The following is a 27,562-nucleotide window of genomic DNA, read 5'->3' as shown; positions in this document are numbered from 1 at the left end:
CTTCATGAGCGCGAAGCTGCTCGACCGGCTGCAGCTCTCGGGCATAGCAGCCCTGCTCCAGACGACCCAGGGCAGCGAGTTCGGCATCGCGCAGAATACGCCGCCGTACTACCACGAGATCCTCGACGCGCTGCGGGCCGTCGACGCCGTCGAGACCGCGTGCACGCTCGCCGAGGAACAGAGCCTGCTTTCCTACTGCGACGGCCTGTAGCCAGGCAGATTTTTTTCTGGGCACGGCGATTTCGGCACTACCACGCAAGATATATAAAAGGGCCTGCTTCCTAATTTTGCGGCGCAATGAAGATCCTCGCGCTGTACTGGATAATCGCGTGCATACTCAGCGCGGCCGCCGCCAGCAGCAGCGCCGCCAGCGCGGATCACGTGACGCCCGTCCCGCAGAGCCCACACTCCGACGAGAACCCGGACGAGCGCGAGGGCGCGCCCGAGGACGCGCGCGACGGCTTCAACGACGGCAAGGTGCGCACCACCTACTTCACGTTCCAGGGCAAGGTCAAGAAGTACGTCTATCTGGACAAGCTGCCCGGCGACGCCGACGAGACCGTCCTCGTCCTGACCAACCGGAACGAGGTCTTTGTGAGCCACAACCAGGGCCAGGTCTGGGAGGAGGTGGCGCCCGACGACGAGTTCCTGGACATCTACGTCGATCCGCACCGCTCGACCAACGTCTATCTGCTGGCCGTCAACGACAAGATCGTCTACTCCCTGGACAGAGCAGACAACTGGAAGTCGTTCCGGACGCCGAGCAAGGCTGTCGCGGGCATCGCGACGCTGTACTTCCACCCGTCGGACCCGAAGCGGCTCATTTTCATGGGCCAGGAGGGCTGCAACGACCCGTTCTCCAAGGCGTGCCGGCTGGCGGCGTACCACACGTACGCGCTGGGCAAGCGGTGGCTGAAGATCCAAGAGAACGTGCGGCGGTGCGAGTTTGCCGGCGGCGAGTGGGTCCTGTGCGAGAAGGACACCAACGAGGCCACAGAGTACCGCTCGAGCCTCGTGGCGTCGGCCGACCTGTTCAAGAGTCGATCGACGCTGCTTGACAGACTCGTCGGCGTCGGCCGCACGGGCGAGTACTGGGTCGCGGCGACGGAGAAGGCGCACGACGCCCTGCAGCCGCACGTCTCGCTCGACGGCGTCTCGTGGGCCCCGGCGCGCCTCCCGCCAAACATCCAGCTCAGCAGGCAGCAGGCGTACACCGTGCTCTCCGGCAGCTCCAAGGCCGTGTTCATGCACGTGACCACAAACCCCGTGACCGGCACAGAGTACGGCACGATCCTCAAGTCCAACAGCAACGGCACCGAGTACGTGTCCGTGCTGGAGAGCGCGAACCGCGACGAGGGCGGCTACGTCGACTTTGAGAAGATCACGGGGCTCGAGGGCCTAATCGTGGCCAACGTCGTGGCCAACCCGGACGACGCCAGAAAGGGAGCCAGGAAGCGCATCCGGTCGGTGATCACGCACAACGACGGCGCGCAGTGGGCGCCTCTGCAGCCGCCCGTCGTCGACTCCGAAAACCAGCGGCTGTGCAGCGGCCAGAGCCTCGAGCAGTGCTCGCTGCACCTGCACGGCTTCACGGAGCGTGCCGACTACCGCGACACGTTTGCGTCGGCCAGTGCGGTCGGCATGATGATCGGCGTGGGCAACGTCGGCCCGCAGCTCGGCAGCTACTACGACGGGCACACCTTCCTGACGAAAGACGGCGGAATAACGTGGAAAGAGGTGAGGAAGGGTGTCTATTTATGGGAGTACGGCGACCAGGGCTCGGTGATAGTTCTGGTCAACGGCAAGGACAACACCAATGTGCTGAGCTACTCTGTCGACGAGGGCGACACGTGGGTCGACTTCCAGTTCACGAAGGAGCAGGTCACCGTTGAGGACATCTCGACGGTGCCGGGCGACAACTCGCTGGTGTTCATGCTCTTCACCCGCGTCCCGCTCGCCAGAGGCGACAAGACGAGAGTGTTCCGCGTCGACTTCAGCCAGCTGCTCTCGAAGAAGTGCTCTGCGGACGATTTCGAGACCTGGACGCCGAAACACCCGTTCCAGGCAGACAACTGTCTGTTTGGCCACGAAGTGCAGTACACGCGCAAGATCCCCGGCAGACTGTGCCAGGTCGGCGCCCGCGCCATCGCCGAGCCGAAGATCGTCCGCAATTGCAAGTGCACGCGACAGGACTACGAGTGCGACTTCAATTACTACCTCACGCCAGACGGACTCTGCCGGCTCGTCCCCGGCTACAGTCCGCCGAGCCACGATGACATCTGTTTTGCGGACAACGCGCCCGTCGAGTACTACCCGGCGACCGGCTACCGCAAGATCCCGCTCTCGACGTGCGAGGGCGGCACCGAGTTCGACAAGAGCGAGGAGCCTGTGCCGTGCAAGGGCCGCGAGGAGGAGTTCAACAGGCTGCATCCGCGGCTCGGGCTTCTTGCGGCGCTGCTGCTGTGGGCCGTGGCCGCCGTGGTGGCTGGCTACAGCATGCGCTTCGCGTACAAGTGGTACACCTCGCGCCACGGCGAGATCCGGCTCGACGACGACGGCGGGTTCACGTTTGTGGACGTCAACGAGAGCGTGTGGGCGCAGTGGCGGCGGTTTGTGGTGGACTCGGCGCTCAGCTCGCTGATGGCCGTCTCGAGACTGCTGAAAAGACGCAGGCGACAGGAGCTCCCGGTTGTTGAGCCCGTGCCCGAGCCGTCCGACGACGAGGACTTCACGGAGTAGCCGTCTTGGCCCGTTTAGGGGCCGGCTCGTCGTCGAGGTCCAGCTCCTCGCTGCTCGAGACCGTCTCCTCGCCGTCCTCCCCGTCTCCAAGACCAGGAGCAGCCTCTGTATAATATTTGGTAGCATGAGGAAACAGGTCTTCTACAATCAGCAAGGCAAGGTCCTCGCCGTGTCTGTACTCCTTGCCGGGCTTTCTGCCCGTCCAGGCGAAAAACGCAAAGAACGATTTCATCCCAGCGCGGTACTTCTTCTTGTCAGCGGGCGTCATTTCTCCCTTGGCCTTTATCAGGTGCGGGTTGACGCTGTCGAGCTCTGCGGGCCATTTAACGTCCACGGCCTCCGATACCAGCTTCTCCTCGCCGGTCTCGACGTCGTGAATTTTTTCAAACCGTTTCGTGACTGTCTGCGTCTCGATCTCGCCCTTGGGAGCCTCGAATCCAAAGGTAATGCTGAATTTCAGGGGGTCGTCGTCCAGAAGGTACTCCACATAGATCTCCCTGATGAACTCCAGATATTTCATGTCGTCCGTCTGGACGTACTCCTGGAAGTCCTCGTGCTCGGCCAAAACAATGTACCAGAAGCTGGGGATGTGGACTAACAGGTCTCGTCTTTTTTCGTACACGGGCTTGGACTTGGCGAATCGGAACCTCTCGACCTCCTTCTCGACCTCGTCCATCTCCAGCTCGCAGTCGGCCAGTTGGCCTAGAACTTTCTCAAGCGATCTGGGTTAGTGTATAATGTGAAAGGGCGTGGACTTACTGTTCGGACATGAAAAATATAAAAATATAAAATTGAATTATTCCATAAATAATAAATATAAATAAAATATTTATTTATTTATTCCTCAAGTATATACTCCGCCAGGATTTCCTCTCTCGACGGCCGACTCACCGGCCACACCGCCCCGCCGCCAACACCCAGGTTCATCAGACACCCGTAGCACAGCGGCACGTCGCTCTGGACCTCTTTATTCGCGCTCTCGGACATCTGCTCCAGCCACGTCTTAGGGTCGCGGTAGATGGCTTCCTGGCACAATATGCACTGCTGCGCCATGCCCTGCGGCGAGTCGAGCTTCGTGCCAATCTTGACCACCGTCGAGATGACCTCTGGATACTCGCTCTCAACCGTCTCGAAGTACTCGCGCACCAGCTCGTTCACAGTCTTGTTTTTCGCGGACTTGTGCTTCACGGACTCTTCGGTTGCAACCATTTCTTGCAGCCCGCCCAACCGCACATACTCTTTGATTTCTGACGCCAAAACGTCTCGCAGCGGGTGTATCACGTGTAAGCGGCGTCCGGCGTACTCTATCTCTCCATCCGTGAGACGGTGCGCCGTCTCTGCGCCGCGGCCCTTGGCGGTGAGAGCAAGGATTTCCTCCGCCAAGCGGCTCATCGAGTGGCCAAAAATCACCACCGAACAGTCGTGTGCGACTGCGCTGCGCAAAGCCACTTCCTGGACAACCTGCTGCCAAAAATCCTGCCGCGACGATCGGCTCTCGAACTGGAGCAACAGCTCCTGCAAATCTAGAGACTCGCTATTTTCTGTCCGCCGCACAGCGTACTCCTCTGTGACCGTCACTCTCGCGAGATCGCGCACAAAAACCGCCGGGTCTACCGTCACAAACTCCGCCTCCAGCTTCTCCAGTACTTGCAAGTACTTTTTCCTCAGTCGCTCCATCCTGGCGGCGTCCTCACCCACGTGAAGCACCACTAAAACGTAGCCCTGGACAGCCCTCTCGTTCTGACACTGTTCCTCCAAATGCGAGACGACCATATCGAACAGCGCCAGCGAGGAACTGCCGTAGGAAAGCGGCAGAAGCACTTTGGGCCGCTCTGCTGTGGACTTGCCAAACTTGACCTTGAACTTCTCGTCCTGCATCTGTTTGCGCTGCTTTGTACAGAGAAACTTCTTGAAACACGCCGCACAGAAATGGTCTTTGCGCGAGACAACCACACACGGCTCTTTCTTGCACCGGTTGCAAACGTCCTCCAAAGAGCAGTCCATGATAAAGAGCTGAAAATTTACTACCGGCTGTGCAAAAAAAAATCAACTAAATACATTCTAAAATGCCAAACGAGACCGTCGACAACAAAACGCTGCGGCGGCTGGAGACACAGACGGACGACAGGCCGAGCTTTGTGGAAAAAGTTGACAACGAGATCAGGGTCAAGTTTTACCCAGACTCGCCGACGCAGCGCGTGCACAAGGACGCCTTTCTCACCAAGACTGCGTCTAAATTCTACGACCCGTGCGCAAAGTCGTCGCAGATGGCCATCCGGTGCATGGAAAACCACGACGAGGACTACAAGGAGGTCTGCGGCGAGTATTTCCGCGCCTTCAGAGAGTGCAAAAAGGAGTGGATGAAAGAGCGCAGAAAAGACGGAGGCCTGTGGTAACCCTGTGAATTGCTGTATCTATCACGAGTAGCTAAATGAGTACAATGAACCAAACAGATTGAGCCGGTTGGAGTAGTTCGGGCTGAATTTCAGCACCTTGGTGTGGTCGTGCGAGAAGTTGACGTTTTCGTTCAGGTACTGGATCAAAGTGTCCTTCATCTGGGCTTCCTCCTCCTCGTGCTGCTTGTTTTTGCGCTTGCTGAAGGGGGGCCCCATCGACGGCAGGATGTTCGGCGACACGACAACAGGCAGCGGCGTCGACACGTCGTACAGTATGGGCTTGCTTTCTGGCTTGAACATGTACAGGTTTGGGTTGGTGATCAAGTTCAGAAGGAGCAGCTTCTGCACACGCTGCCGCTCGCACTGCTTGTTGGTTTGCAGGTACTCGTGGAACTCGCGGTACTGTTTCGAGCTCTCTTCGCGGGAATCCCCGCCGTCCCCGTTGAAAAGCCGGTAGATCCTCAAAAACGTCTGGTAGTCCTCGAATAGCTCGCCGTCGTTCTCCTCAGAGCTCCAGTTGTTGCGGTCCAAGTTCCCCGGTATCATGAACAGCTCGCCCGTGAGCCGGTTGATCGAAACGTATAAATGCAACTTCAGCTTGCTGCTGCTGTTCTTGTAGAGTTTGCGCGCGAGAACATGGCCTCTTCGATGGTTCTGCTGCTCTCTGTTGATATTGCGTTCAAAAAGCAGGTTCTCGATGCGCCGCGATCGCCCGCTCGACAGTTCCACGTCGTACAGCTCCTCGAGGTCCAGGTCATCTTCGTTTTCTTCGTCGTCCTCGTCGTCAAATGCGTCCTCTTCGTCGTCCAAGTTCTCGACGATGAAATTGCGCTCTAATTCGTCGTCGCTGAAATCCGAGTCTGTCGAGTATCCTTCGCCGCTACTCGTCTGCTGCCGGAAGTGGAACGGCGGCGGCAGGTCCGAGTCGTGGCGCCATTGTTGTCGCAAAACCAGATAGTCCAGCAGCCGGATGCGGCGCGCGCGGTTCTCGTCTCGTTGTCGTAAATTCTCCATGAAATGCTGATGTCCTGTGCCAAATATGAATCCTCTAGTGTGCTCGCTGTTGTAGTACTGCGGCCGGGCAATGTGCGTGAGGGGGACCGAGATTGCGGAGGCCGCCGTCGACCCGGACTCCAGCGACGAGTTCCCGACGCCGGCGTACGTCGTCAGCGGCTTGAGCCGTCTCCGCCGCTTGTACCGCATGTCGTTTCTGATCTTGAGGTCGGTGCTGGGCGAGCGCGAGTCGCAGAGCAGATCCTCGATGTCCACCTCCAGCTTCATCAGGATAAAATTCTCCATGATCAGGTCCTGGCATTGTGGACACACGAGCAGGTTTTCTGGGTTGTTCATCGTCTTGCGTCGGCCTCCCGGCGGCGTCGGCGGCGCCGGCGTGTTGACGAACTCGTTGAACGGCGGCAGGTCGAACCACTTCGCCAGACACTTGTACGTGCACCCCTTGTTGCCGCACATGCTAGTGATCTTGTGGAAAATCGAAGTGTTCGGGAACTTTGTCTCTTTCGGCTTTGGCAGCCCCGTGGCCCGCGACCCGTTGCTCTTCAGATACCCAAACTTGTCCAGATAAAACGGCTTCCAGTTCGGGTCGTCCTCGTTCATGCGTTTGTGTCTGCCAATGTACTTGCGGAAGTCTTTGTCGAAACAGAGCGTGTTCCTCAGCAGGTTGCTGAACACAGAGCCCTCGATGCCCATCTTGGAGCCGTCGCCGCTGCGCAGGTCGTTGTCTATGAAGTTCACAATCTTGCCCACAAACTTGATGCCTGCGAGGCCTGTCTGGATCGTCCCCTTGACCTTGAGCTCGTCCTGGAACAGCTCCGTGAAACGCAGCTCCGAGCAGATGTCGTCGTCGTTGCGCACGATGTACGTCATCCCCGGCTGCACAAAGCTGCTACGCTGCACGCCCGCCGGCCTTCCAGGCGCCCCTATCTGCGAAAACGTGCGCTTTCCGACAGCAGGCTTGGGCGCAGCGATCTCGGCCCTTTTGTCGGCCATGTTCTTGTTCATGAGCCCCATCAGCCCCAGTCCGCGCATACAGTCCGAGAGCTCGCCGCTCATGCAGTGCTCCGGGTGGTTTCTGAAAAACGTGCTCGACACCGCGTTGAACGGATCCTTCGTCAGCACTCGCGGGATAATGCTGAGATCGTTGTCGTTCGACCATCTGATATGGTCGTGCTGGTCCTCTGGCCCAGGCCCCTGGCTGCCGGGGCGTTCGTGCTGCGGAGACGCCATGGCCGCGCGGGTTCTGCGGTTGCCGGTCAGGGGAATGCGAACTCTGAATGAATTGAACTGATGGTTCAGCTGTTCCAAGTCCTCGCCACTCGGAGGACTGTCGCTGCTGGAATTCTCTCTTTGTTGCAATCCTTCACTAGAAGGCATACTAAAGGAGGCGCTCTCCTTGCGGTTCGATCTGCGTAGATGAAATTCGCTTAGACAGTAGTCCTTTTTTCTTGCCCTTGTTAATTATGTTTACTGATCGCCCGGACATAAATGACAGACGGTGTGCCGACGCAAAACACGTCGGCGACGCAGAAGCGAGTTGGCGCTGCCAAGACAGACCACATGCCGGCGAGGTGCAGTCGACGGCCAGGGTGGCGTGGCGAGCGGGCCATGGCACCTCCGTCGACGCGTCGATGTGCAACCAGGAGGGCCGGGTAAACGCGGGTGCTAGATATTGGCTTGCCTGTGGCCTTTTTTTTTTCGTTGGACAAATACATACGCTTTTTTCTGCTTAATTGCAGTGTCTGGATACACCGGCTTCGGCAGCGCTAGAAACCGCCTGTTTCTGGTGCGACGTGTGTGCTGTTGTTGTCCGCGTGTTTTGGCGCGTTTGCGGCGGTAATCGGCTTCGGCGGGCTTAGAAACACGGTAAGTGAGACATCCACGAGCTCCGCCAGCTTGTGGTGACTGCAGACTGCAAGTTTGCGCAGGCGGTCCGTTTTCAGGACGTGTCGGCTTGTTTGTCGGCCGTGAAGGGCGAAAGATGGCCCATTTTGGTTTGCGAGGAGAAAAAAACCGGTTTTTCGAGTTTGTGGAGCAGCACGACGGTCTCCAGCGGAACAAGGTGCCCCACTTTCGCCATTGGTGCGCCGACGCAGACTGTCCAGGGCACGGCGCGGCCTAAGCTCCAAATTGGGCCTTTTCTCGTCTTCTCCTCCGGTACGGTCCATTGCGAACTTCTCTCATGTCCCTAGTGGCGCTTTCTCTGCAATCACAGCAAAATCTGAGCGCTCCCTTTGCGCAGGACAGCGCCAGCACTCTTTCCGGCCCCCAAATCGCTGGCGTTCCTGCTCTGTGTACCCGCAATATACCCAAACACAATCTCTCCCTGCTCTTGGGCCGTTCTGCGTGCAGATAGCCCCAGGTTTCGGCCCCTGGAGCGCGTAAAACATCTGTAGCACCCTGCGACGTGCGATCTGATTACCCTCCCTGTTGTTTTGCGGAATGAGATGTAAATTTTTTTTCCACTAAGGCCAGGTTACTGCTGACTTTTATACCAGTTGCAAACATATAAAGTGGCTCGCACAGGTCTGCGCAAACGCAACAGGTCGCTATCACGAGCTGTACATAAGCAAGAGTCGCGGAAAGAACGCCAATTTTGTCGCTTTTAGACGTTTACCACCGAACCGTTGGAAATCGTTGACAGGTAAACATCCGCTGCAAACAGTGGTCTGCGCCTCTCAAACACACACATAACACGAGATGTCCACCGATATACGGTCGGAGATAGAAAGCAACCCGGAACTGTACGGGCTGCGGCGGTCTGGAAGAGCCAGATCGAAGCCGTTGGGCGTGGCAGAGTTCTCGGACGAGGACGACGAGGAGTACACGGCAAGGAAGAAGACGCGTCAGAAACGCACGTATTCGGATGACGAGGCCGCGGTGGACGACGATATGCTGGACTCGGACGACTCGGAGTACGGCGGCAAGAAAAAGAGAGGCCGCCCCAGGAAGAAGAAGCAGCCTGCGTACAAGTCGTCGGAGCAGTTTCCCGGGTTCACGGAGCTGCGGCTGTCGAACAGAAGCAACCGGGCGGTGAACTATGCCCTGGACGCGGACGACGACGAGTTTCTGGAGTCCGAGGACGAGGACGGCGAGGCGTACGGAGAGTACTACTCTGCGGAGCCGGAAGAGGTGGTTCCTGAGGAGGGAATTGACCAGGTTCTGGACCACCGTGTGATCGGCGAGGAGACAGACGTCTCGGACGACGACGACGCGAAGTTCGAGGAGCACAAGAAGCGCGTCCAGGACGTGCTGGCCAACGGAGACCCTAAGACGGACTTCGAGTACATGATCAAGTGGACGAACACGTCGCACCTGCACAACACGTGGGAGACGTACGACGCGATCAAGAGCAGGAATCTGCGGGGCATGAAGAAGGTCGACAACTACATCAACTTGTACATTATCAACGACAGAGAAATCCGCAAAGACCCGTTTGTCACGAGAGAAGATATCGAGCAGATGGAGCTGGAAAACGAGACGAGACGCGAGAACTTGCAGGAGTACAAGAAGGTGGAGCGGATCGTCGACAGCGAGCGGATCACGCTCGAAACGGGCGAGTCGGACCTGCGGTACCTGGTCAAGTGGAAGCGGCTGAACTACGACGAGTGCACGTGGGAGTCGGGCAGCGAGATCGCGCCGCTGGCGCCGCACGAGGTGGCCAAGTTCCAGAACAGACAGAACTCGAAGATCCTGCCGGGCCTCTCTGCGTCGTACGGCTCCAACAGGCCGCGGTTCGAGAAGCTGACGTCGCAGCCGCTGTTCATCAAAAACGGCGAGCTGCGCGACTTCCAGCTGACGGGGCTCAACTGGATGGCGTTTCTGTGGTCGCGGAACGAGAACGGCATTCTGGCCGACGAGATGGGGCTCGGAAAGACCGTCCAGACGGTGTCCTTCCTGTCGTGGCTGATCTACGCGAGACGGCAGAACGGCCCGCACCTGGTGGTGGTGCCGCTGTCGACGGTGCCCGCGTGGCAGGAGACGTTCGACAAGTGGGCCCCGGACGTCAACGTGATCTACTACATGGGCAACACCAAGTCGCGAAAGGCGATCCGCGACTACGAGTTCTACGTGGGCGGCAACCGCAAGAAGGTCAAGTTCAACATTCTGCTCACGACGTACGAGTACATCCTGAAGGACCGTGCCGAGCTGGGCAGCTTCAAGTGGCAGTATCTGGCTGTCGACGAGGCGCACCGGCTGAAAAACGCAGAGAGCTCGCTCTACGAGAGCCTGAGCGAGTTCAAGGTGGCCAACCGGCTGCTCATCACGGGGACGCCGCTGCAGAACAACCTCAAGGAGCTGGCGGCGCTGTGCAACTTTCTGATGCCGGGCAAGTTCCAGATCGACCAGGAGATCGACTTCGACACGCCCAACGCCGAGGCCGAGGGCTACATCAAGGCGCTGCAGGCCGAGATCAAGCCCTTCATCCTGCGCAGACTCAAGAAGGACGTCGAGACGTCGCTGCCCGGCAAGACCGAGCGCATCCTCCGAGTCGAGCTCTCCGACATCCAGACAGAGTACTACAAGAACATCCTCACCAAGAACTACGGCGCCCTGAACCAGGGTCCGCGCGGCTCGCAGATCTCGCTGCTCAACATCATGGCCGAGCTGAAAAAGGCCTCGAACCACCCGTACCTGTTTGACGGCGTCGAGGAGCACGTTCTCGCCAAGGTTGGCTCGCACTCAAGAGAAAACATCCTCAAGGGCCTGATCATGTCTTCTGGAAAGATGGTGCTCCTGGACCAGCTGCTCAACAAGCTCCACAGAGACGGCCACCGCGTGCTCATTTTCTCCCAGATGGTGCGCATCCTCGACATCATCGGCGACTATCTGCAGCTCAAGGGCCACTCTTTCCAGCGCCTCGACGGCACCATCAGCTCGCACAAAAGGCGGCTCGCTATCGACCATTTCAACGCCGAGGGCTCCAAGGACTTTGTGTTTCTGCTGTCGACCAGGGCGGGCGGCCTGGGCATCAATCTGATGACGGCCGACACGGTGATCATCTTCGACTCCGACTGGAACCCGCAGGCCGATCTGCAGGCGATGGCGAGGGCGCACCGTATCGGCCAGAAGAACCACGTGATGGTGTACAGGTTTGTGTCGAAAGACACGGTCGAGGAGCAGGTGCTGGAGCGGGCGCGCCGGAAGATGATTTTGGAGTATGCGATCATCTCGCTGGGCATCACGGACAACAACAAGTCGAAGACGAAGGCGGAGCCGACGTCGGGCGAGCTGAGCGAGATCCTCAAGTTCGGAGCCAGCAACATGTTCAAGTCGAACGACAACCAGAAAAAGCTCGAGAACCTGGACCTGGAGGACGTTTTGAACCACGCCGAGGACCACGTGACCACGCCTGACCTGGGCGAGTCGAATCTGGGCGGCGAAGAGTTCCTCAAGCAGTTCGAGGTGACGGACTACAAGGCCGACGTGGACTGGGACGACATTATTCCGGAGGACGAGCTGAAGAAGATCAAGGAGGAGGAGGAGAAGCGCAAGGAGGAGGCGTTCCTCCAGGAGCAGATCGAGATGGCTTCGAGGCGGCGCGTCGCCGCGGTGAAAAAGCCCGAGTACGACGAGCAGGACGACGAGCAGGGCCCGTCGCAGCGCCAGAAAAAGCTCGACATGAACAACCTGACCGAGTCGCAGATCAGAAACGTGTACAAGGCGATTTTGAGGTACGGCGACATCAGCGAGCGGCTGGAGGAGCTCGTGGCCGACGGAACGCTGCCAAACAAGAACATCAAAATACTAGACAAGTGTCAGCGGGAAATCATGGAGACCAGTTCGCGGCTGGTGGCAGAGTACGAGGCGAAGCGTGCCGAGGAGCTGAAGGAGCTGGAGGCCAAGGCGATGGAGGAAAAGGAGCAGCTGGCCAAGCTGCCGCCGCGAGCAGACGGCCAGCCTCATCCGGCGCCGGCGATGCAGCTATACAGCGCGAAAAAGCGCGACAAGAAGGCGATTCTGTTCGACTACAAGGGCGTCAAGAATATGAACGCCGAGGTGGTTCTCAACAGGCCGCAGGAGCTCAAGCTCCTCCAAAGCGTGATACCCGCCGACGACCCGATGAAGTTCAAGCTAGCCAAGGAGCCAAAGCCCGTGAACGGCTGGTCGTGCAAGTGGACGGTCAAGCAGGATACTATGCTGCTGATTGGCGTGTACAAGTTTGGCTACGGTGCCTGGACGCAAATTAGAGACGACCCGATCCTAGGGTTGCAAAATATGATGTTTTTGGAGACGCCGCCGGCTGGCGCCTCAAAGGAGGAGAAGGAGAAGATGAGCAAGCGGATTCCGGCTTCCATCCATCTGGTGCGGCGCACAGACTACCTGCTTGGATTTTTAAAGGAGATACAGAGCAGTTCTGGCGCCCACAGCGAGGCAAAGGAGCCCAAGAAAAATAGCCGGCCCAAGAAGACTGCCAAGAAGTCGAGCACGCCGGACGTGGAGTCCAAGGGTGGCACGCCGAAGCCTGCTGGATCTGGTGCCTCGTCTCCAACGTCATCGCAGCCTACACTGTACCAGGTGATGAAAAATAGTAAGAGCTCGTCTCCGGAAGCACAGAAACAGAAAAAGCCGGCCTCCAGCGGGTCTAAGAGCGAGCACGACCTGCTGAAACCCGTGGAGAAGGATCTAAAGATCTGGGAGAGCAAGGGCAAGGGCCTGGACAAGGCGGAATGGGGTTCGAAGCTGAAAAGCTCGCTGATCAGCATCGGCAACCAGATCGAGAAGGTGTCGAAAAACGATGCCAAGCTGAACGGTAAACTGTGGGCCGTGGCGCAGAAATCGTGGCCGAATGCGGGCGTGAGCTCAGAGCTGATTAAGAAGATGTACCTGAAAAAGGTGGGCCAACATAAATAGCCGAGAATACACTAGATGATTTATTTGGCATGGCCAAAAAATAGTCGCGTCCAACGACCACGGTCACTATTTCCCTTTTCAGACATGGCGCTGAGAACAAAAAAAAATTTTTCAGCAAAAAATACAATAGTTAGTAGAAATAAAAGTAGGTTTTTTTGGATCTTGTTCTTTCTCAACTACCAGTCTTTTGACCTTTAAACAAATAAATTATACATCCATCGCCAAGTTTGCTTTGCAAAAAGTTAAACTAGGAGTATAATTTACGCTTTCTATCAAAAAGTACAAAAAAGTCAAAAAAAAGTCAAAAAAAGTCAAAATATCAAATCATTTTTTGAACCCTTTCACCAGCGTTCAAATTTTGTCTGATTTATAACAGTTCGCATCATGTCATCGGCAGAAGTCAACCAAATCACCGAGCAGGCCGAAAAGTTGTCTGTTGCCGACCCAGCAGCTGCTGAAACCCCAGCCACCACCGCCGAGGAATCATCAACCGCTGAATCAACCCAGAACTCGGAAACCCTCGCTTCCCTTTACGTGGGAGAGTTGGACCCCTCCGTCACCGAGTCGGACCTGTTTGAGGTCTTCTCGCCTATCGGACAAGTCTCCACCATCAGAGTTTGCAGAGATGCCGTCTCGAAGCAATCCCTCGGTTACGCTTATGTCAACTTCCAGAGCCACGCTGATGGCGAGAAGGCTTTGGAGGAGCTGAATTACACCCCAATCAAGGGCAAGGCCTGCAGAATCATGTGGTCCCAAAGAGATCCTTCCCTCAGAAGAAACGGATCCGGTAACATCTTCATCAAGAACCTGCACCCTGCCATTGACAACAAGACCTTGCACGACACCTTCTCTGCTTTCGGTAAGATCTTGTCTTGTAAGATCGCCACAGACGAGAACGGAAACTCCAAGGGTTTCGGTTTCGTCCACTACGAGGATTCTGAGTCTGCCAAGGCTGCCATTGAGAACGTCAATGGTATGCTTTTGAACGACCACGAAGTGTATGTTGGTCCTCATCTTGCCAAGAAGGACAGACAGTCGAAGATGCGCGAGCTGATTGCCAACTACACCAACGTCTACGTCAAGAACATCAACCTGAACTGGGACGAGGACAAGTTGAAGGAGACTTTCAGCCCATTCGGTCCTATTAGCTCGATCTTCTTGAGCAAGGACGAGTCTGGAAAGTCCAGAGGTTTCGGTTTCGTCAACTTCGAGAAGCACGAGGATGCTGTCAAGGCTGTTGAGGAACTGAACAACAAGGATATTGACGGGCAAAAACTCTACGTTGGAAGAGCGCAGAAGAAGAGCGAGAGAATGGAGTCTCTGAAGCACCAGTACGAGGCTGCCAGACAGGAGCAACTGAACAAGTACCAGGGCTACAACCTGTTCGTCAAGAACTTGGACGACTCTATTGACGACGCCAAGCTGGAGGAGGAGTTCAAGCCATACGGTACCATCACGTCTGCCAAAGTGATGCTTGACGATGCCGGCAAGTCCAAGGGTTTCGGTTTTGTTTGCTACAGCTCTCCAGAAGAGGCTACCAAGGCCATCACCGAGATGCACCAGAGAATGGTGGCCGGAAAGCCATTGTACGTTGCCCTTGCGCAAAGAAAGGAGGTGAGAAGATCGCAGCTTTCCCAGCAGATCCAGGCCAGAAACCAGATGAGAATGCAACAGGCTGCTGCCCAGGGCGGCATGGGTCAATTTGTCGCCCCTATGTTCTACGGCCAGAACCCAGGCTTCCTTCCGCCAGGAGCCAGAGGCGCTCCATTTGCTGCTCCAGGCCAGCAGATGATGATGCAACAGGGCATGCCAAGACCTGGCCAGGGAGTTCCGGTGAGTCCAGGCCAATTCAGAGTGGGTCCTAACGGACAGCCTGTGCCAATGTACATGCAACCGGTGTTCAACGAGTACCCACAGAACGGTAGAATGCCTCAGCAAAGATACTATCAAAACGCAAGACCAGGCCAGCAGCCTCCTCAAGCGGGCCCAAGAGGCAAGCGCGAGGACGGCGCTGCCCCATCGCTAGCTCAGGTTCTTCCTCAGTTCCCTCCTGAGCAGCAGAAAAGAATGCTTGGTGAGGAGCTATACCCACTTATTGTTGCCACTGGTAAGGCTCAGGACCCAGAGGCTGCTGGTAAGATCACCGGTATGATGTTGGAGATGGACAACCAACAGATCCTGGCTCTGTTGGAGGACAGAGACTTGTTCAACAGCCAATTCGAGGAGGCGCTGTCTGCCTACGAGGAGTACAAGAACAAGGAAGCCAGTGCCTGAGTTTGGTCGATGCAGGCGCTCTTTGCATTTGCTAGCAGAATGAATGTGTACCACGGTTTGTACTGCTTGAGTGTCCTTTATTTAGTTCTATTGGTTTTGTTCCGCTTTATAGACTACAAAGTAGTTACTATGGATTATTGAGCGCCTAGAGCACTGGCTCTGGGAAAACTAAATTCTGCTGAGAATGTTGAAGTCTGCTTCTGCGTCGCCGGCCAGCCAGACGGCCTGGTTCGTCACGTCGCGCCACAGCTCTATGTCTTCAGAGCCCGCCACCATGTTTGCGAGGTCCGGCACGTCGCTGAGCGGCGCCATCGACGGCAACAGAGACGGCGAAAAGAACTGGCTCTGGCTCGGAGAGTCCGAAACCATCGGCGATAGCGTGTCTCGGAACAGATGGCTTCGAAGGCCCGTTTCGCCCGGATGGAGGCCCTGGTCTGGCCGGCTGAGCGACGGGCCCCTGGTGGAGGGCTCGTGGTCGAAATCCGGCGTCGGAGCGTCGACGCTGTCTGTGTGTTTCCTGACAAGCTCTGCGTTGCGGCCGTTGAAATCCAGCAGCGTCATCAGCTTGAGGATCTGGTCGCGTCTGAGGGCCGCCGGGTGGTTGCCGAGGTTGCGCATCTTGGTGAACATGACGAGCGCGTGGTCTATGTGCTCGAGCGTGGCGTCGTGCACGCCAAACGTGGCGTTGAACAGCACAAGCGTCGCCGTGGACGTGAACAGGTACTCTCTGTCCATGTAGCCAAACAGCGCAAGCATGTTTTCCGGGACGAGCGCCCAGAGCGAGCGCGTGGTGTTGATGGAGGCCTGGAACGAGGCGTTGAGCAGGGTCAGCACGGTGGACGAGTACTTGGTGAGGTCGAGAAAGACGCCGTTTTTCGGGTTCTGCGCGCGCAGGTTCACAAGAACAAAATGGAACAGCAGCGGCCGCACCGCCAGGTTGATGCCCTGGAAGTACTCGGTCATCATGTTGACGACGAGCCTGTTGACGTTGATCTCCGGCTGCTGGAAGTCGCAGTTTACGTAATCCGGCAGGTTTTTCTTCCACTCGAACAGGCTCACCACGAGCTCGTGCACGATGGGCAGGATGTTGCTGGACGGCTGGCGCGTGTACAGCCTGCGCAGGATGTTGGCGTTGATTTGTGTGATTTTCACGCAGTTGCGGATGAACTCGGCCTCGGGGAAGATGTAGTGCTCGCAGCCCGGCGGAGGATTCGACATGTCGAAGTCGTCGGGCAGCTCTGTGGAGATGTCGTCGTCCGTGAGCGACAGCGGCAGCCCGGCCTTGGACGCTAGCATCCGCTCGAAGATGTACACGGTCCACCAGAGCCGGCGGCGGTGCTCGAGCTCGTACCGGTTGATGGAGTCTTTTCCGACGTCGACGTGGAGGCCGAGGATGAGCGACGCGCGCAGCGCGATTCCAAAGTAGAAGTACGACGAGATCGTGCAGTCGGCCACCTGCAGGTAGAACGCGTACAGCAGCAGCACCTCGATGCCGCCCTTTTTCGCGCAGTTGTCGATGGCTCCGCTGGAGAAGAGCGCGGTGAAAAGCTCGCTCGCCTGCAGGAAGAAGCCCGACCCCGGCAGCCGCGGCGACTTGGCGAGCTTCTGTTTCTTGCGCTTGTCGTTCAGCTTGTACCCGTTGAGATCGTTCACGGTGCCCAGATATATCTCCCCCACAGCGAAAATCAGCAGCACTTTGCAGAACCAGATCGTTTCCAGCACAGAGTCGTCCGTGCCGTCTCCGCCGAAATCCGGCCTGGGCCCGCTCCCGTCGTCGTTGTAGATCCGCCGCAGGTTCTCCTTGACGAGCCCCTCGTTGAAAAAGTAGAAACACCCGTCGTTGTACGAAATAAACGTGTCTACCAGCAGCATCGCGTAGCTGTAGCTGGGCAGCGCGAAGTTGACGTTCATGCCCGACCGCGACGGCGTGTGCCCGAGCATGATTCGGTACGCGTTGCCCTCGCGCTCCAGCACGGTGTCGCCCATTAAGCCCAGATCCGACGCGTCCAGCGAGTGCGGGCCGCGGCTCTTCATCAGCGGGGCCATCAGCCGGTTGATCTCGAGCCCGAAAAGAGTCATCGACGAGTTGCCGATGTAGAAGCCCTCGCCCGTGCGCGAGTGCACCATGCTGCCGTACTTGTCCAGAAACGGCGGGATCACCTCGCTGCCCTTGTGCTCGCTCTTGTTCTCGTGGTTCAGCAGCTGGTTGATATTCATATTGGTCGAGCTCGTGACCGGCTGTTTCAGCGGCGGCTCCGGCTCGGTGCTTTTCTGCTTTGCCGCGGAATCAGCAGAGCCCGTCTTTGTGGCGCTGCGCAGCACCGCGTTCTCGATCTTGAGCCGCGAGATCTCGTCGTGCAGCTTGCTTAAGTACTTCATCGATATCACAACCTTGGCCTCTCCCTCAGTGTACTCGCACGGGGAGTTCGCCGCAGCACACCGCTTGCACGGCGGGCCCTCGCCGTCGCACTTGATGTGCCGCTTGCGACACCGTTCGCACGCGATGTTCGACCGCTTGGGCCGGCCCGTCGAGTCGTCTGCGGCCATGAAAAAGATAGGTAAATTTTTTATCATCTACACAGCCCTCAGATTCTACTGCAGAGCCGTCTGCTCGAGCTTCTGAGCCGTCTCGGCCACCTTGGCCTCGTTCTTCTCGCCGCCCTTGGCTCCAGGGTACTTGGAGCCCCTGTCCTTCACCTTCTTCGTCTTTTTCTGCTCCTGAACCGGGGCGGGATAGCCTTTCTGCTGGGCCTCCTGGAACTCTGGCGACTCGTTGAAGTTCTTGATGATCGGGGCCAGCAGCTCGTTGATGGCGTCAGCAACTCCGGCCTTGAGGTCCACGGGGCTCAGCTGCTCGTCCTTGAACGCCTGCTTAAGCTCCTCAAACGAGTTGTATGTGATATCTCCGCCGTATTTTTCTGGTCTCTGGACATGGAAGCTGAATTTGTCCTTGCCGTTTTTGAGCTCGTAGATTGGACCAAGCACGTACTCCACGAAGGACAGCAGGCCGTTCTGCTCGACGTTGCCCGGCGCACAGAACGCGGCGCCGATCTTCTTCTTGACCACCTTCGGCTCGTCCAGAACATCGATCTTCGAGTTCGGGTCCGACGCAGACATCTTGCCGCCCTGTACAAGACCCGGCACCATGGGGTTCATCAAATGCGCTCTTTTCTTGTAGCCCAGCGTCGTCAGGTTCTCCTCAGCCAGCGTGAAGATCTTTCTCTGGTCCACTCCGCCGAACTGGGCGTCGCAGCCCAGATACTCCTCGTCCAACGCCTGCATCAACGGGTAGATCAGGCCAGACAACAGCGGGTTCTCGACCTGCTTGACCACCTCGGCACCTGCTCTCTTGGCGTCGTGCGTCGTCACAACGTTCGACAGCTTGAACAGGTCCATTGTGTACTCCGGCTTCAGCTGGTACTCCGAGCCGGTCACAAACCGCAGCTTTTCTATAGGCACATTGATGGACTTCAGGATGCTCTTCACCACACACTCGTAGTACTTGGCTCTGTAGCCGACCACCTCCAAAGGAGCCTTCATGTTGTCCAGAAAAGCGTGCAGGTCGGCCAGCAGCACGGTGACCTCGCAGCCGGCCTTCAGGAAATGGGCCAGCTTGGTCATGGGAACAAAGTAGCCGCAGTGAGGTTTTCCCGTGGGAGCGGTTCCCCAGTACACTTTCAGCGGCCGTTTTTCCTCTTCCAAAACCTGCTTGATGATCTGCGGATTGAGCACCTCCTGGAGGTTTTTTGTAATCCACTCAAACTGTTCTTGCGGATCGGTCACAACTTCCGACATGACTCTAGGGTTAAATTTTTCGACAACTTTTTTGGAATTATGTATCTGCGACTCGTCGAATTTGTTTATGCGTCGATCGACCGCCTTAGAACAAATTCGTCTACAAACCACTTGTGGAAGCGGTAGTCCGGCACCAGCTCGGGATGGAAGGACGTGCCAAGGATGTGGCCCTGTCGAACAGCAACAATCAGCGTCTTGCCGTTTTTTTCCACCTCCGAAAGGACCTCCACAGGATGGTTATTGGTCTGAAACAAGTCTGCCACCACAGAGCTTTCTGTGCCAACGGGACGCTCTCTGCCCAAAATACTAGACACAACCGGCGCTCTGATGAACACACATTCGAAAGAATTTACCCCTGACGCTTGGAAGCTGAGCTCCTGAGTGAATGAGTCGACCTGGCGTCCAAACGAGTTCCGCTCTATCGAGACGTCCAGGCCACCAAGAGCTCTGAACTTGCGCCTCCCCAGGTCGACCTTGGTGTTGATAACCTGGTTGGCTATTAGAATCAGGCCAGCGCAGGTCCCCCAGACACCGATCTTGCCTGACTGGATCAACCTCGCTAGAGGCTCAAATAGCCCGCTGTGTTGCAGAAGCAGCGACATGGTCGTGGACTCGCCGCCAACCAAAATCAAGCCGCTCAGGCCGTCCAGATCCTTCGGCTGCCTGACTGTCCTTGCGGCAAAATGCAGCTGGCTATTCTCCGGAGCAGAATTGAGGTCTGTGAATAAAACATTCAGGTGGTCCAAGTGTTCCCTGAAGGAGCCTTGGACGGAGAGCACGCCGACAACCACGTGTGTCTTTGAGTCTTGTTGAGTCATAGGCGCAACTCGGCGGGGCTGTCGCTATTTATTGGGTGCCCTCTCGCAAACCCGAATGTGGAAAATTGCGATATCGGAAACTCGCAAAATCCCCTCTCATACTAAAAACACGCATGCTGCAGGACACCGATTGCAAGATAGCTATAAAAGGCCTGCTCCCAGCTCCTCGCCACTCCACAAATGTGCCCATCCGATTTCCGCAAAAAGGCCGGTCTGGCCCAAATGTTGAAACAGGGCGTCATCATGGACGTCACAAGCGTCGAGGAGGCCTTGATCGCCGAGGAGGCAGGCGCTGTTGCTGTGATGGCTCTCGAGAGAGTGCCCTCCGACATCAGGAAAGAGGGGGGTGTTGCCCGCATGTCTGACCCTCACATGATCAGGTCCATCATGAGCGCTGTGTCGATTCCCGTGATGGCCAAGGTCAGGATAGGACACACGGTGGAGGCAGAGATGTTGGAAGCTCTGGGCGTGGATTTCATCGACGAGTCGGAGGTTCTCACGGTCGCAGACAGAAAGCACCACGTGAGCAAAGAGGACTTCAACGTGCCCTTTGTTTGCGGAGCAAAAGACCTGGGCGAGGCTCTGCGACGTATTGTAGAGGGAGCAGCCATGATCAGGACCAAAGGTGAGGCCGGAACAGGCGACGTCAGCGAGGCAATCCACCACATTCGCCAGATCAAAAGCGAGACAGACGATGTGGTGGCCAATTGCCTTGTTCTGCTAGACGACTCCACGAACGAGCCCGGTCTTGCGCGGTTGAAAGGGTTCTCGGAAAAATTCAGAGTCGATGAGGACTCCGTTATGGAGCTGGTGAGAAACGGGGGCAAGTTACCGGTGGTGAATTTCGCCGCGGGCGGGATCGCGACGCCGGCCGACGCTGCTTTGTGCATGCGCTTGGGCTGCGACGGTGTGTTTGTTGGATCTGGAATCTTCAAGAGCTCCAACCCTGCCAAGCTGGCCAAGGCAATTGTCGAGGCGGTGCACTGGTATCTCGAGCCGGAGGAGATTCTCAAAGCGAGCTTTGATCTCGGCGAGCCGATGCGCGGCACCCAAGTCAGCGGCCTGAAAGAGGAGGAAAAACTGTCCGTGAGAGGCTGGTAGATAAAATCACTATTCTATGTATACTTTCTCAGGCTCTGGTCGAGAGATGCGGCGGCGTAGATGTTGCGTGGGGGAGTGCGGTCGACAGGCCGCGTGCACTCTATCGAGTGGTCGCTCGGCTTCCGCGAGGAGTAGGTGCTCGATTTGGAGATGTAGATGTCCTGTGTCTGGGACTCGGAGTCGGTCATGGTGGAGTCGCTGAGAACCAGCTCTTGCGGGTACGGGATCTCCAGCTTCTGGCCCAGGGCCCTGTTCTGTTTGGTCTGCGAGACATTGATCACCTCGTTGAACGGATCTTCAGGGAAGCTGGGGAGCGACTCCGACGAGTTGTTGGGAGATTTGAACGGATCTCTGGCGAAAACGGGTCTCTGCAGCGAGTCCTTGGAGAAGTTGTCGTAGGTGTCTCTGAAGGGCAGGTACTCTTTCATGAACGACGCAGGCTTTTCAGCCAGGTCTGTTCTGTCCCTGTACGGCCGAGGGCGATTTTTGCGCAGCTCCTTCTCGTGTTTCTCGTACAGCTCGATCACGCTGTCGGCCACCAAGCGTCGACAATATTTCCCGAAAGTGGTTCTGTGCCGGGAGTGGATCTCGCTGACCACGTAGAACGAGCCAATGATCACGCAGACGTACTTGACTGTGAAGATCACCCACACAATGAAGGAGAACGTCATGAACGACAGAAGCACGGCCTCGCGTTTGTTGGCCTGCGCAATGGTCTTCACGACGGCGCCGATGTCGCTGGACGTGAACGAGTTTGACATCGAGTAGGCAATCGTCGCACCATTCAGGATCTGTCTCGGGGTATCTGCAAAAAGCCACAGGTAGATGGAAAAATAGTAGGAGCGGTATGCGGTGAGAGAGAACCAGTCGAAGAACGACTTGGTGGTGGATTTTTCGTAAATGCAGAAACGTTCGTAGGACTTCAGGGAGTTCATCTGGCGGGCGACGTCGTTCAGGTGCGACCGCACAATGCTGTTGGTGCGGAAGATGTAGACTCCGTAGCACCAGTTCGCGACGAGCCATGCCATGGAGATGCCGATACACGTGGTGAAGATTATCCGGTAGGCCAGCAGAGGCACGTAGCTGATGGCGTGGTACGTGTCCCAGTCATTGAGGGCGTATATCTGCACCAAGGTGTATATATCTGAGGCCAGGAACCCGAAACTCAGACAGATCTCCGTCAGCATGATCAGGTAGCTGACTAGAGTCCATATAGTGAACACCCGGTAGTCGTGCTCCTCTCCCAGGTCCTCGAAGGTGATCTCCTCCGTCTTCAGAGACCCGATCTTGGAAGAAGACATTTAGGAACACGATTTTCGCGTAAACGTTTTATTTACTCCTTTTTATACCTTCATTCTTGTTTGGGAATTGTGTCAAGGGGTCTGCACCGCCAGTCTAGTGTTATTTTTCGCGATCCAAAAATAAACCTAAAAAATATCGTCGAACACGCGCACCGCCTGGCTCTCGGCCAGCTCTACACATTTCGCAAGACACTTCTTCTGGTTTTCGCGGTCGCCCATCAGCTCGTAGACGTGTGCCAGGTCGTAGTAGATGTCGCTGATCTGGAAATACCTATAGTTGGTCGTCAGCGACTCGAGGTAGTTTTTGCATCTCGAAATGGCAGCCATGCGGTCCCCATCGCTAGTGAACACCGAATTGTCGTTTGCAAAGAGAACGAGGTTCGAGAATCCCAAAATGCCCTCCACATTACCGTCCTCCTTCAGCTCCAGCGACGCCTCCAGCTCCTGAAGGGCACGCTGGTTGTTCAGCCCAATGTACAGCTGGCCCAGCCGAGCATGCGTGAGATAAGTCTCGGACTGCACGGAAACCGCCTCTGCCACGCTGCCCTCTGCGTCGTCCACCATCTCCTGTTTCTCGAAGAGTTTGGACGTCCACAGCCAAATGTCGTGCACCATTTTGGTTTCCTGCGAGTTGAGGTTGTTGGTCACGTGCACGGTAGCCGGTTTCTTGCCTCGACCCGACTTGATTTTGCGCAGGATGTTCTTCTTGCCGTTCTCAGCCGCCTTCTCGCCCGCCTTTTCGGAAACCTCCTCGACGGCCGCGGACTCGCCCGTGCTGATCTCGGACCCGAACAGCTGGTGCACAACCTCAAAAAACATCGGCATGCACTCAACGGCCTCGAACGTGTCTTGGTCGGCCCCAACGAGCGTAATGTAGGTCATGAACATCTGCAGAATGTCCCATTTGCGAGAGCTGCTCAGCACGGCAGGGTCCGTCTCCGCAAGCTGTGATTTTAGATTAAGTATCACCTCAGAGCTGATCTTCAGCGCCTTATCTAGATTTTCTTCCGTGGCTGAGTATACTAGAGTAATCATGTTGAGATACTGAACATTGTCCGGGTCGTGTTTGATTGCAATCTTGAGGTTCCTGATGGCGTCTTTCAGTCTGCCCATCTTGATGAGCGCGAAAGCGTAGTCGAAATAAAGCCTGCCTGTTTGTGTATCATTGGGTTGGTGTGCCGGCAGACTCTGTACAAGCTGCACAGTGTGCTCAAAATACTGCAGCGTGCTACGGAGTCGCGCGTCCAGTATTTCCTTGGTCACTGTATGGGTGTTGCACAGTTGTTGTGAGATTTTGCCGAGACCGTACCAGACTGAAACCAATTTGCGGGTCAGCAGTTCTGTGTATGGTCCCTCTCCTAACATCTCCGTGAGATCTTTTTCCACCACATTTCGGAGGTCGTTATACCAGACGACCACCTGGTCGTAAACGTTGCGCCGCAACTTGGCTGAGACGAGGTATCGCAGCACACTGCTCGAAAGGTCTATGGTTTCGAAGATGTCAACGTGGCCGCCAAAATTCTGCACTCGCCGCTCGTGGTTGTAGCCCAGATACACCCTGAAGGCCGGTACAAGCGTATCCACGTCATTTTTCTGTATAGCGGCCAGACACCACAGCTTCATCAGAGGTATGTTCTGGTACGATTTGCAAAGACCCTGCTCGATGATGGTGTCCACAGGAACGTCCTGGCGGTGGTGCTGGTACACAAAGATGACGGCATCGATCAACAGGTCAATCTCGTGGTTCGATTCGGTGGCCTTGGGGAAGTTCAGCTTCGACAACCGGCTCATGACAGTCCCTTCAAACGACGACCTGACCTCGTCGGAATCCGGCAGAACTGTGAAGGCGAGCAAGTGTTGCACCATGGCGCCAAACGTGGACAATGTGTTTTCTCCCGCCAGCTTTGCAAAAACCGCGTCGAATTCCTGTTTGGAGGTCACATGGACGAACTTCTGGGCCGCCAGCCGGGCGAGGATTTTGTGCAGACAGTCCCATGCCACCAGGTTTGTGTTGCTTGGAAACCTGTCCACGTGATTGATCCAGACACGGAAATACTCGTCCAGTTTTTCGGACGCCAACATCATCTGCAGAAATGCCATGATATGGATCTCTTCGACGGAGCCCTCTTTGAAAAGCTGTATGAAGCTTGTGCTGTCGTCTCCTAGGAGCGACAACTCGGACTTTTCGTGAGTCAGCTGGTCTATCGACGCCTGGTTCGACACTGCGCCGGCTATGCGTCGCGTCGCATTGTACTGGTCTGTTTCAACCGTCATAAAATAATATCCAAGTAAATAACAAACCCTTATATTTTCCACTTCCATACACCGGTCTTGTTTTTGCTGGGAAAAAAATAGCTTATTTATTCGATAGATCACTTGTGATGTGTCAGAGTGTCGCAATATAAGACAGAAAGCTTTGGACACCATAAACATACACATTTGGTAGTATGCCGGATTTCAATGACATCAACGTGAAAACACGCGGCGAACGGCGTGCAAGCGACGAGACTAACTTCCTGGCTTCAGGCAGAGACTTCTCCATGTTCTCTCGTCTCCCGTCCTCTGCTCCGTCGTTCACGTACAGCAACCTGCCCAGCTTCCGCAACTCCAGCAGTCTGTATGAGCCGCGCCAGCTCTCGACCAACTCCAACACGGGCAGTCTTCCTTTTGTTCCTCGAGAATCGATGTTGAACGACAAGTTTGTCCCGTCGCCGCGCATTGCGTCGTTCTCTCAGCGTCCGGCGTTTGAGAGCAAGACCATCAACCCGCAAAAACTGGCTAAGCCGGTCAAGCGTGACTCCACTGCACCCGAAACCGACATTATCGACTTTTTGAGGTGTCTGTTCATAATCCTGTTCGAGCTCGGCAAAAAAACCGCTCTCTGGGCGGTGTTCTTCCTCAGCGTCGGCGGAAAGCACCTGATGAGGCTCATTGAGAGAATTCCTTTGCCAGAAACCGCCAGAAAAGTCGAAAGGACGCCGACCAAGCGCGACATAGACGGAATAACTGAACTATTCAACAAGCTGGTGCCCGCTAGCGTTTCCACCCCGCTGGAAGGGTCTGAAGTTAAGCAAGTGGATGACAGCATTGCTGATAGCAGAAAAAGCAAAATCGGCCAGCTGGCCAGCAAGTTGGACGAGTCCAAGAACTCACCAGCCAGAGACTACGGAACTTTTTTCTACAAGCCAAAGAACGTGCGACCAAATGTTAACATCGAAGCCATGTTTCTCAAGTCGAACTTCGGCCGAACAGAGGACTACAAAGAGCATAAGCCGTACGATCCAGACTCTGAGTTAAGGAGCAGAGCGTCCCAATTGACAAGCTCCATTAAAAAAATGTTCCCGCTTGAGGAAGACCGGAAGCGCGACAGGAGAGCGTCCCGGTTCAGAGACCTGGAGTGGTTGAAAAAGGATCACGTCGACTATGTGGAGAACTTGGAGTCCACGGAGCTCTTCAAGGAGTATCAGAAGATCATGCAAGAGCGCACCAAGATGCAGGAACTGATCAAGCTCACCAAGTCCAGAGACTACGCGAAGGTGAGACCTTTGAGCGCAGACCAGCTGGCCACGGTGGAAAAGTTCTGGAAAAGCAGCAACCCACGGCTCCTCGTGTCCAGCGCGTTCAACATCGACATATACACCAGAGACCTGAAGACGTTGTGCGACAGAAAGTGGCTCAACGATAACGTTATTGATTTCTATATGGGCTTGATCAACGAAAGAGCAAAAAGCCATCCCACGACATTGCCGCAGATCCACATTTTCTCGACCCATTTCTACTCGAACCTATCCACCAGAGGATACAACTCGGTGCGGAGATGGACAAAGCGCGCGAAAGTGGACGTCACGAAGCTGGACTACATTTTTGTGCCAATCAACCTGAACCAGTCGCACTGGGCGCTGGGCGTCATTAATAATAAGGAAAGAGCGTTTCAGTACTACGACTCGCTCTACGGAAACGGCGACGATATATTGTACAACTTGGAGGACTACATGGTGAACGAGACGAAGAAGTTGTATGGGGACTCCATGAACGGCATCGACTACTCGCTGTACGACCACTTCGACTCCATGAAAACGCCCAAGCAGGAGAACGGCTTCGACTGCGGAGTATTCATGTGCACGGTTGTCGATTATGTCTCAAGAGAGCGGCCGCTGCTGTTTTCGCAATCGGACATGAAGAACTTGCGGCGGCGCATGGCGTACGAGATATGTACGAAAAAGCTGATCGACCACTGAGAAGGCTGGTAAATAGTGTAAATTAGTTGTCCACCCTGACATTTTTGAGTGTGTCTGCCAACTGGTCAATCTCCTCCTCCTCCTTTGCCTCCTCCTCTCTCTCAACCTTTGCTATGGCCTCTGCTTCCTCCAGCACCTTCTTTTCCAGCTCCTCCTCGGTCGCCGGAATGTGCAGCTTGTTGTCTTTCAGGGCCTTTCTTCCCTGCTCCACCAGCGCGTCCAGCTCCTTTTCCCATCCTAGGAGACTGGCCAGCTGCTCAACAACCTCGTCGCAGCTCTCAAGCAGCACAATGTCCGACTTGCGCGGATTGGTCTTGAAATCGCCGCACTGCTCTCTGTTGATCAGCACCCTCGTGCAGTCCTTGCTCACCTCGGCGGGCAGGCCGGCAAACGGATACACCGCCAACGACGTGCCGGCAACGAGCGCCACGTCCATCTTCGACGACGAGTCCTCGTCCCATCTCTCGAAAAACTTCGCAGGCAGCGCCTCGCCAAAAAACACAATGTCCGGCTTCACATAGCCCTTGCACTTGGCACACGTTGGAATCCTGCTCTTCATCTGCTCCTTGAGCTCCTCGGTCTCCATTTCGGCATTGCAGTCGACGCAGTGGTTTTTGGCGAACGAGCCGTGTGCCTCCACAATGAACTCGTCCTTCACGCCCGCCAGGCGCTCCAACGTGTCAATGTTCTGGGTGTAGCAACGCTTCAGCTTGTTCTTGTCCTGACACAGCCTGATGAAGTAGTGGAACTTGCTGGGCACAAACTTGCCCGGATACAACTCTTCGGCGAGCGTGTAAAACGCCTTGGGGTTTCTGCGGAAATAGTCGATGTCGAACACCGCCTCCGGATAAGGCAGCTGCAGCCTCTTGAGGTTCGAGTAGAGCCCTGTTTTGGGCGACCGGAAGTCGGGGATCCCGCAGCTGGTAGAGATCCCGGCCCCAACAAAAAACGTGACCTTGACGTCGTCTTTCTTGAGAAGGTCGGCCACTTTCTGGATCTTCTTCTCCATGGGTGTGAAACAAGATCTGCAA

General features: G+C 56.1%; 16 protein-coding genes across 16 annotated transcripts; 7 read left to right on the top strand and 9 right to left on the bottom strand.

Moving 5' to 3' along the window:
• Positions 1-4: 4 nt before the first annotated feature.
• On the top strand, positions 5-2,739 carry KL911_000079 (uncharacterized protein; the record flags this gene model as incomplete). Its single annotated transcript, XM_043201082.1, has 2 exons — positions 5-207; positions 342-2,739. 2 exons carry the CDS (start codon positions 5-7, stop codon positions 2,737-2,739), a joined length of 2,601 nt encoding a protein of 866 aa, XP_043056772.1.
• Positions 2,740-2,753: 14 nt separating this feature from the next.
• Positions 2,754-3,415, bottom strand: KL911_000078 (uncharacterized protein; the record flags this gene model as incomplete). The annotated part of the gene is made up of 2 exons (XM_043201071.1): positions 2,754-2,789; positions 2,885-3,415. 2 exons carry the CDS (start codon positions 3,413-3,415, stop codon positions 2,754-2,756), a joined length of 567 nt encoding a protein of 188 aa, XP_043056771.1.
• A 161-nt stretch (positions 3,416-3,576) lies between these two features.
• On the bottom strand, positions 3,577-4,617 carry KL911_000077 (uncharacterized protein; the record flags this gene model as incomplete). The annotated part of the gene is made up of 1 exon (XM_043201060.1): positions 3,577-4,617. The coding sequence occupies one exon, from the start codon at positions 4,615-4,617 to the stop codon at positions 3,577-3,579; it is 1,041 nt and encodes a 346-aa protein (XP_043056770.1).
• A 188-nt stretch (positions 4,618-4,805) lies between these two features.
• Positions 4,806-5,135, top strand: KL911_000076 (uncharacterized protein; the record flags this gene model as incomplete). The annotated part of the gene is made up of 1 exon (XM_043201049.1): positions 4,806-5,135. One exon carries the CDS (start codon positions 4,806-4,808, stop codon positions 5,133-5,135), a length of 330 nt encoding a protein of 109 aa, XP_043056769.1.
• A 21-nt stretch (positions 5,136-5,156) lies between these two features.
• On the bottom strand, positions 5,157-7,526 carry KL911_000075 (uncharacterized protein; the record flags this gene model as incomplete). Its single annotated transcript, XM_043201038.1, has 1 exon — positions 5,157-7,526. The coding sequence occupies one exon, from the start codon at positions 7,524-7,526 to the stop codon at positions 5,157-5,159; it is 2,370 nt and encodes a 789-aa protein (XP_043056768.1).
• A 111-nt stretch (positions 7,527-7,637) lies between these two features.
• Positions 7,638-8,271, top strand: KL911_000074 (uncharacterized protein; the record flags this gene model as incomplete). The annotated part of the gene is made up of 2 exons (XM_043201027.1): positions 7,638-7,776; positions 8,021-8,271. 2 exons carry the CDS (start codon positions 7,638-7,640, stop codon positions 8,269-8,271), a joined length of 390 nt encoding a protein of 129 aa, XP_043056767.1.
• Positions 8,272-8,849: 578 nt separating this feature from the next.
• Positions 8,850-13,004, top strand: KL911_000073 (uncharacterized protein; the record flags this gene model as incomplete). The annotated part of the gene is made up of 1 exon (XM_043201016.1): positions 8,850-13,004. One exon carries the CDS (start codon positions 8,850-8,852, stop codon positions 13,002-13,004), a length of 4,155 nt encoding a protein of 1,384 aa, XP_043056766.1.
• Positions 13,005-13,388: 384 nt separating this feature from the next.
• On the top strand, positions 13,389-15,278 carry KL911_000072 (uncharacterized protein; the record flags this gene model as incomplete). The annotated part of the gene is made up of 1 exon (XM_043201005.1): positions 13,389-15,278. One exon carries the CDS (start codon positions 13,389-13,391, stop codon positions 15,276-15,278), a length of 1,890 nt encoding a protein of 629 aa, XP_043056765.1.
• A 168-nt stretch (positions 15,279-15,446) lies between these two features.
• On the bottom strand, positions 15,447-17,825 carry KL911_000071 (uncharacterized protein; the record flags this gene model as incomplete). Its single annotated transcript, XM_043200994.1, has 1 exon — positions 15,447-17,825. The coding sequence occupies one exon, from the start codon at positions 17,823-17,825 to the stop codon at positions 15,447-15,449; it is 2,379 nt and encodes a 792-aa protein (XP_043056764.1).
• Positions 17,826-17,870: 45 nt separating this feature from the next.
• On the bottom strand, positions 17,871-19,073 carry KL911_000070 (uncharacterized protein; the record flags this gene model as incomplete). The annotated part of the gene is made up of 1 exon (XM_043200983.1): positions 17,871-19,073. One exon carries the CDS (start codon positions 19,071-19,073, stop codon positions 17,871-17,873), a length of 1,203 nt encoding a protein of 400 aa, XP_043056763.1.
• Positions 19,074-19,138: 65 nt separating this feature from the next.
• Positions 19,139-19,891, bottom strand: KL911_000069 (uncharacterized protein; the record flags this gene model as incomplete). Its single annotated transcript, XM_043200971.1, has 1 exon — positions 19,139-19,891. One exon carries the CDS (start codon positions 19,889-19,891, stop codon positions 19,139-19,141), a length of 753 nt encoding a protein of 250 aa, XP_043056762.1.
• A 180-nt stretch (positions 19,892-20,071) lies between these two features.
• Positions 20,072-20,992, top strand: KL911_000068 (uncharacterized protein; the record flags this gene model as incomplete). The annotated part of the gene is made up of 1 exon (XM_043200960.1): positions 20,072-20,992. The coding sequence occupies one exon, from the start codon at positions 20,072-20,074 to the stop codon at positions 20,990-20,992; it is 921 nt and encodes a 306-aa protein (XP_043056761.1).
• Positions 20,993-21,006: 14 nt separating this feature from the next.
• KL911_000067 (uncharacterized protein) lies at positions 21,007-22,293 on the bottom strand (the record flags this gene model as incomplete). Its single annotated transcript, XM_043200949.1, has 2 exons — positions 21,007-21,912; positions 22,009-22,293. The coding sequence occupies 2 exons, from the start codon at positions 22,291-22,293 to the stop codon at positions 21,007-21,009; spliced, it is 1,191 nt and encodes a 396-aa protein (XP_043056760.1).
• Positions 22,294-22,419: 126 nt separating this feature from the next.
• On the bottom strand, positions 22,420-24,567 carry KL911_000066 (uncharacterized protein; the record flags this gene model as incomplete). Its single annotated transcript, XM_043200938.1, has 1 exon — positions 22,420-24,567. One exon carries the CDS (start codon positions 24,565-24,567, stop codon positions 22,420-22,422), a length of 2,148 nt encoding a protein of 715 aa, XP_043056759.1.
• Positions 24,568-24,740: 173 nt separating this feature from the next.
• Positions 24,741-26,531, top strand: KL911_000065 (uncharacterized protein; the record flags this gene model as incomplete). Its single annotated transcript, XM_043200927.1, has 1 exon — positions 24,741-26,531. One exon carries the CDS (start codon positions 24,741-24,743, stop codon positions 26,529-26,531), a length of 1,791 nt encoding a protein of 596 aa, XP_043056758.1.
• Positions 26,532-26,553: 22 nt separating this feature from the next.
• KL911_000064 (uncharacterized protein) lies at positions 26,554-27,540 on the bottom strand (the record flags this gene model as incomplete). Its single annotated transcript, XM_043200916.1, has 1 exon — positions 26,554-27,540. One exon carries the CDS (start codon positions 27,538-27,540, stop codon positions 26,554-26,556), a length of 987 nt encoding a protein of 328 aa, XP_043056757.1.
• Between the last annotated feature and the right edge of the window lie 22 nt (positions 27,541-27,562).

Source organism: Ogataea haglerorum (assembly GCF_019207285.1).
Source record: "Ogataea haglerorum isolate 81-453-3 chromosome Unknown 81-453-3_NODE_1_length_915391_cov_96.871712, whole genome shotgun sequence".
Lineage (NCBI taxonomy): Eukaryota > Fungi > Ascomycota > Pichiomycetes > Pichiales > Pichiaceae > Ogataea > Ogataea haglerorum.
Note: the sequence above shows the minus strand (reverse complement) of the source record. Positions and strands in the feature narration are given on the sequence as shown.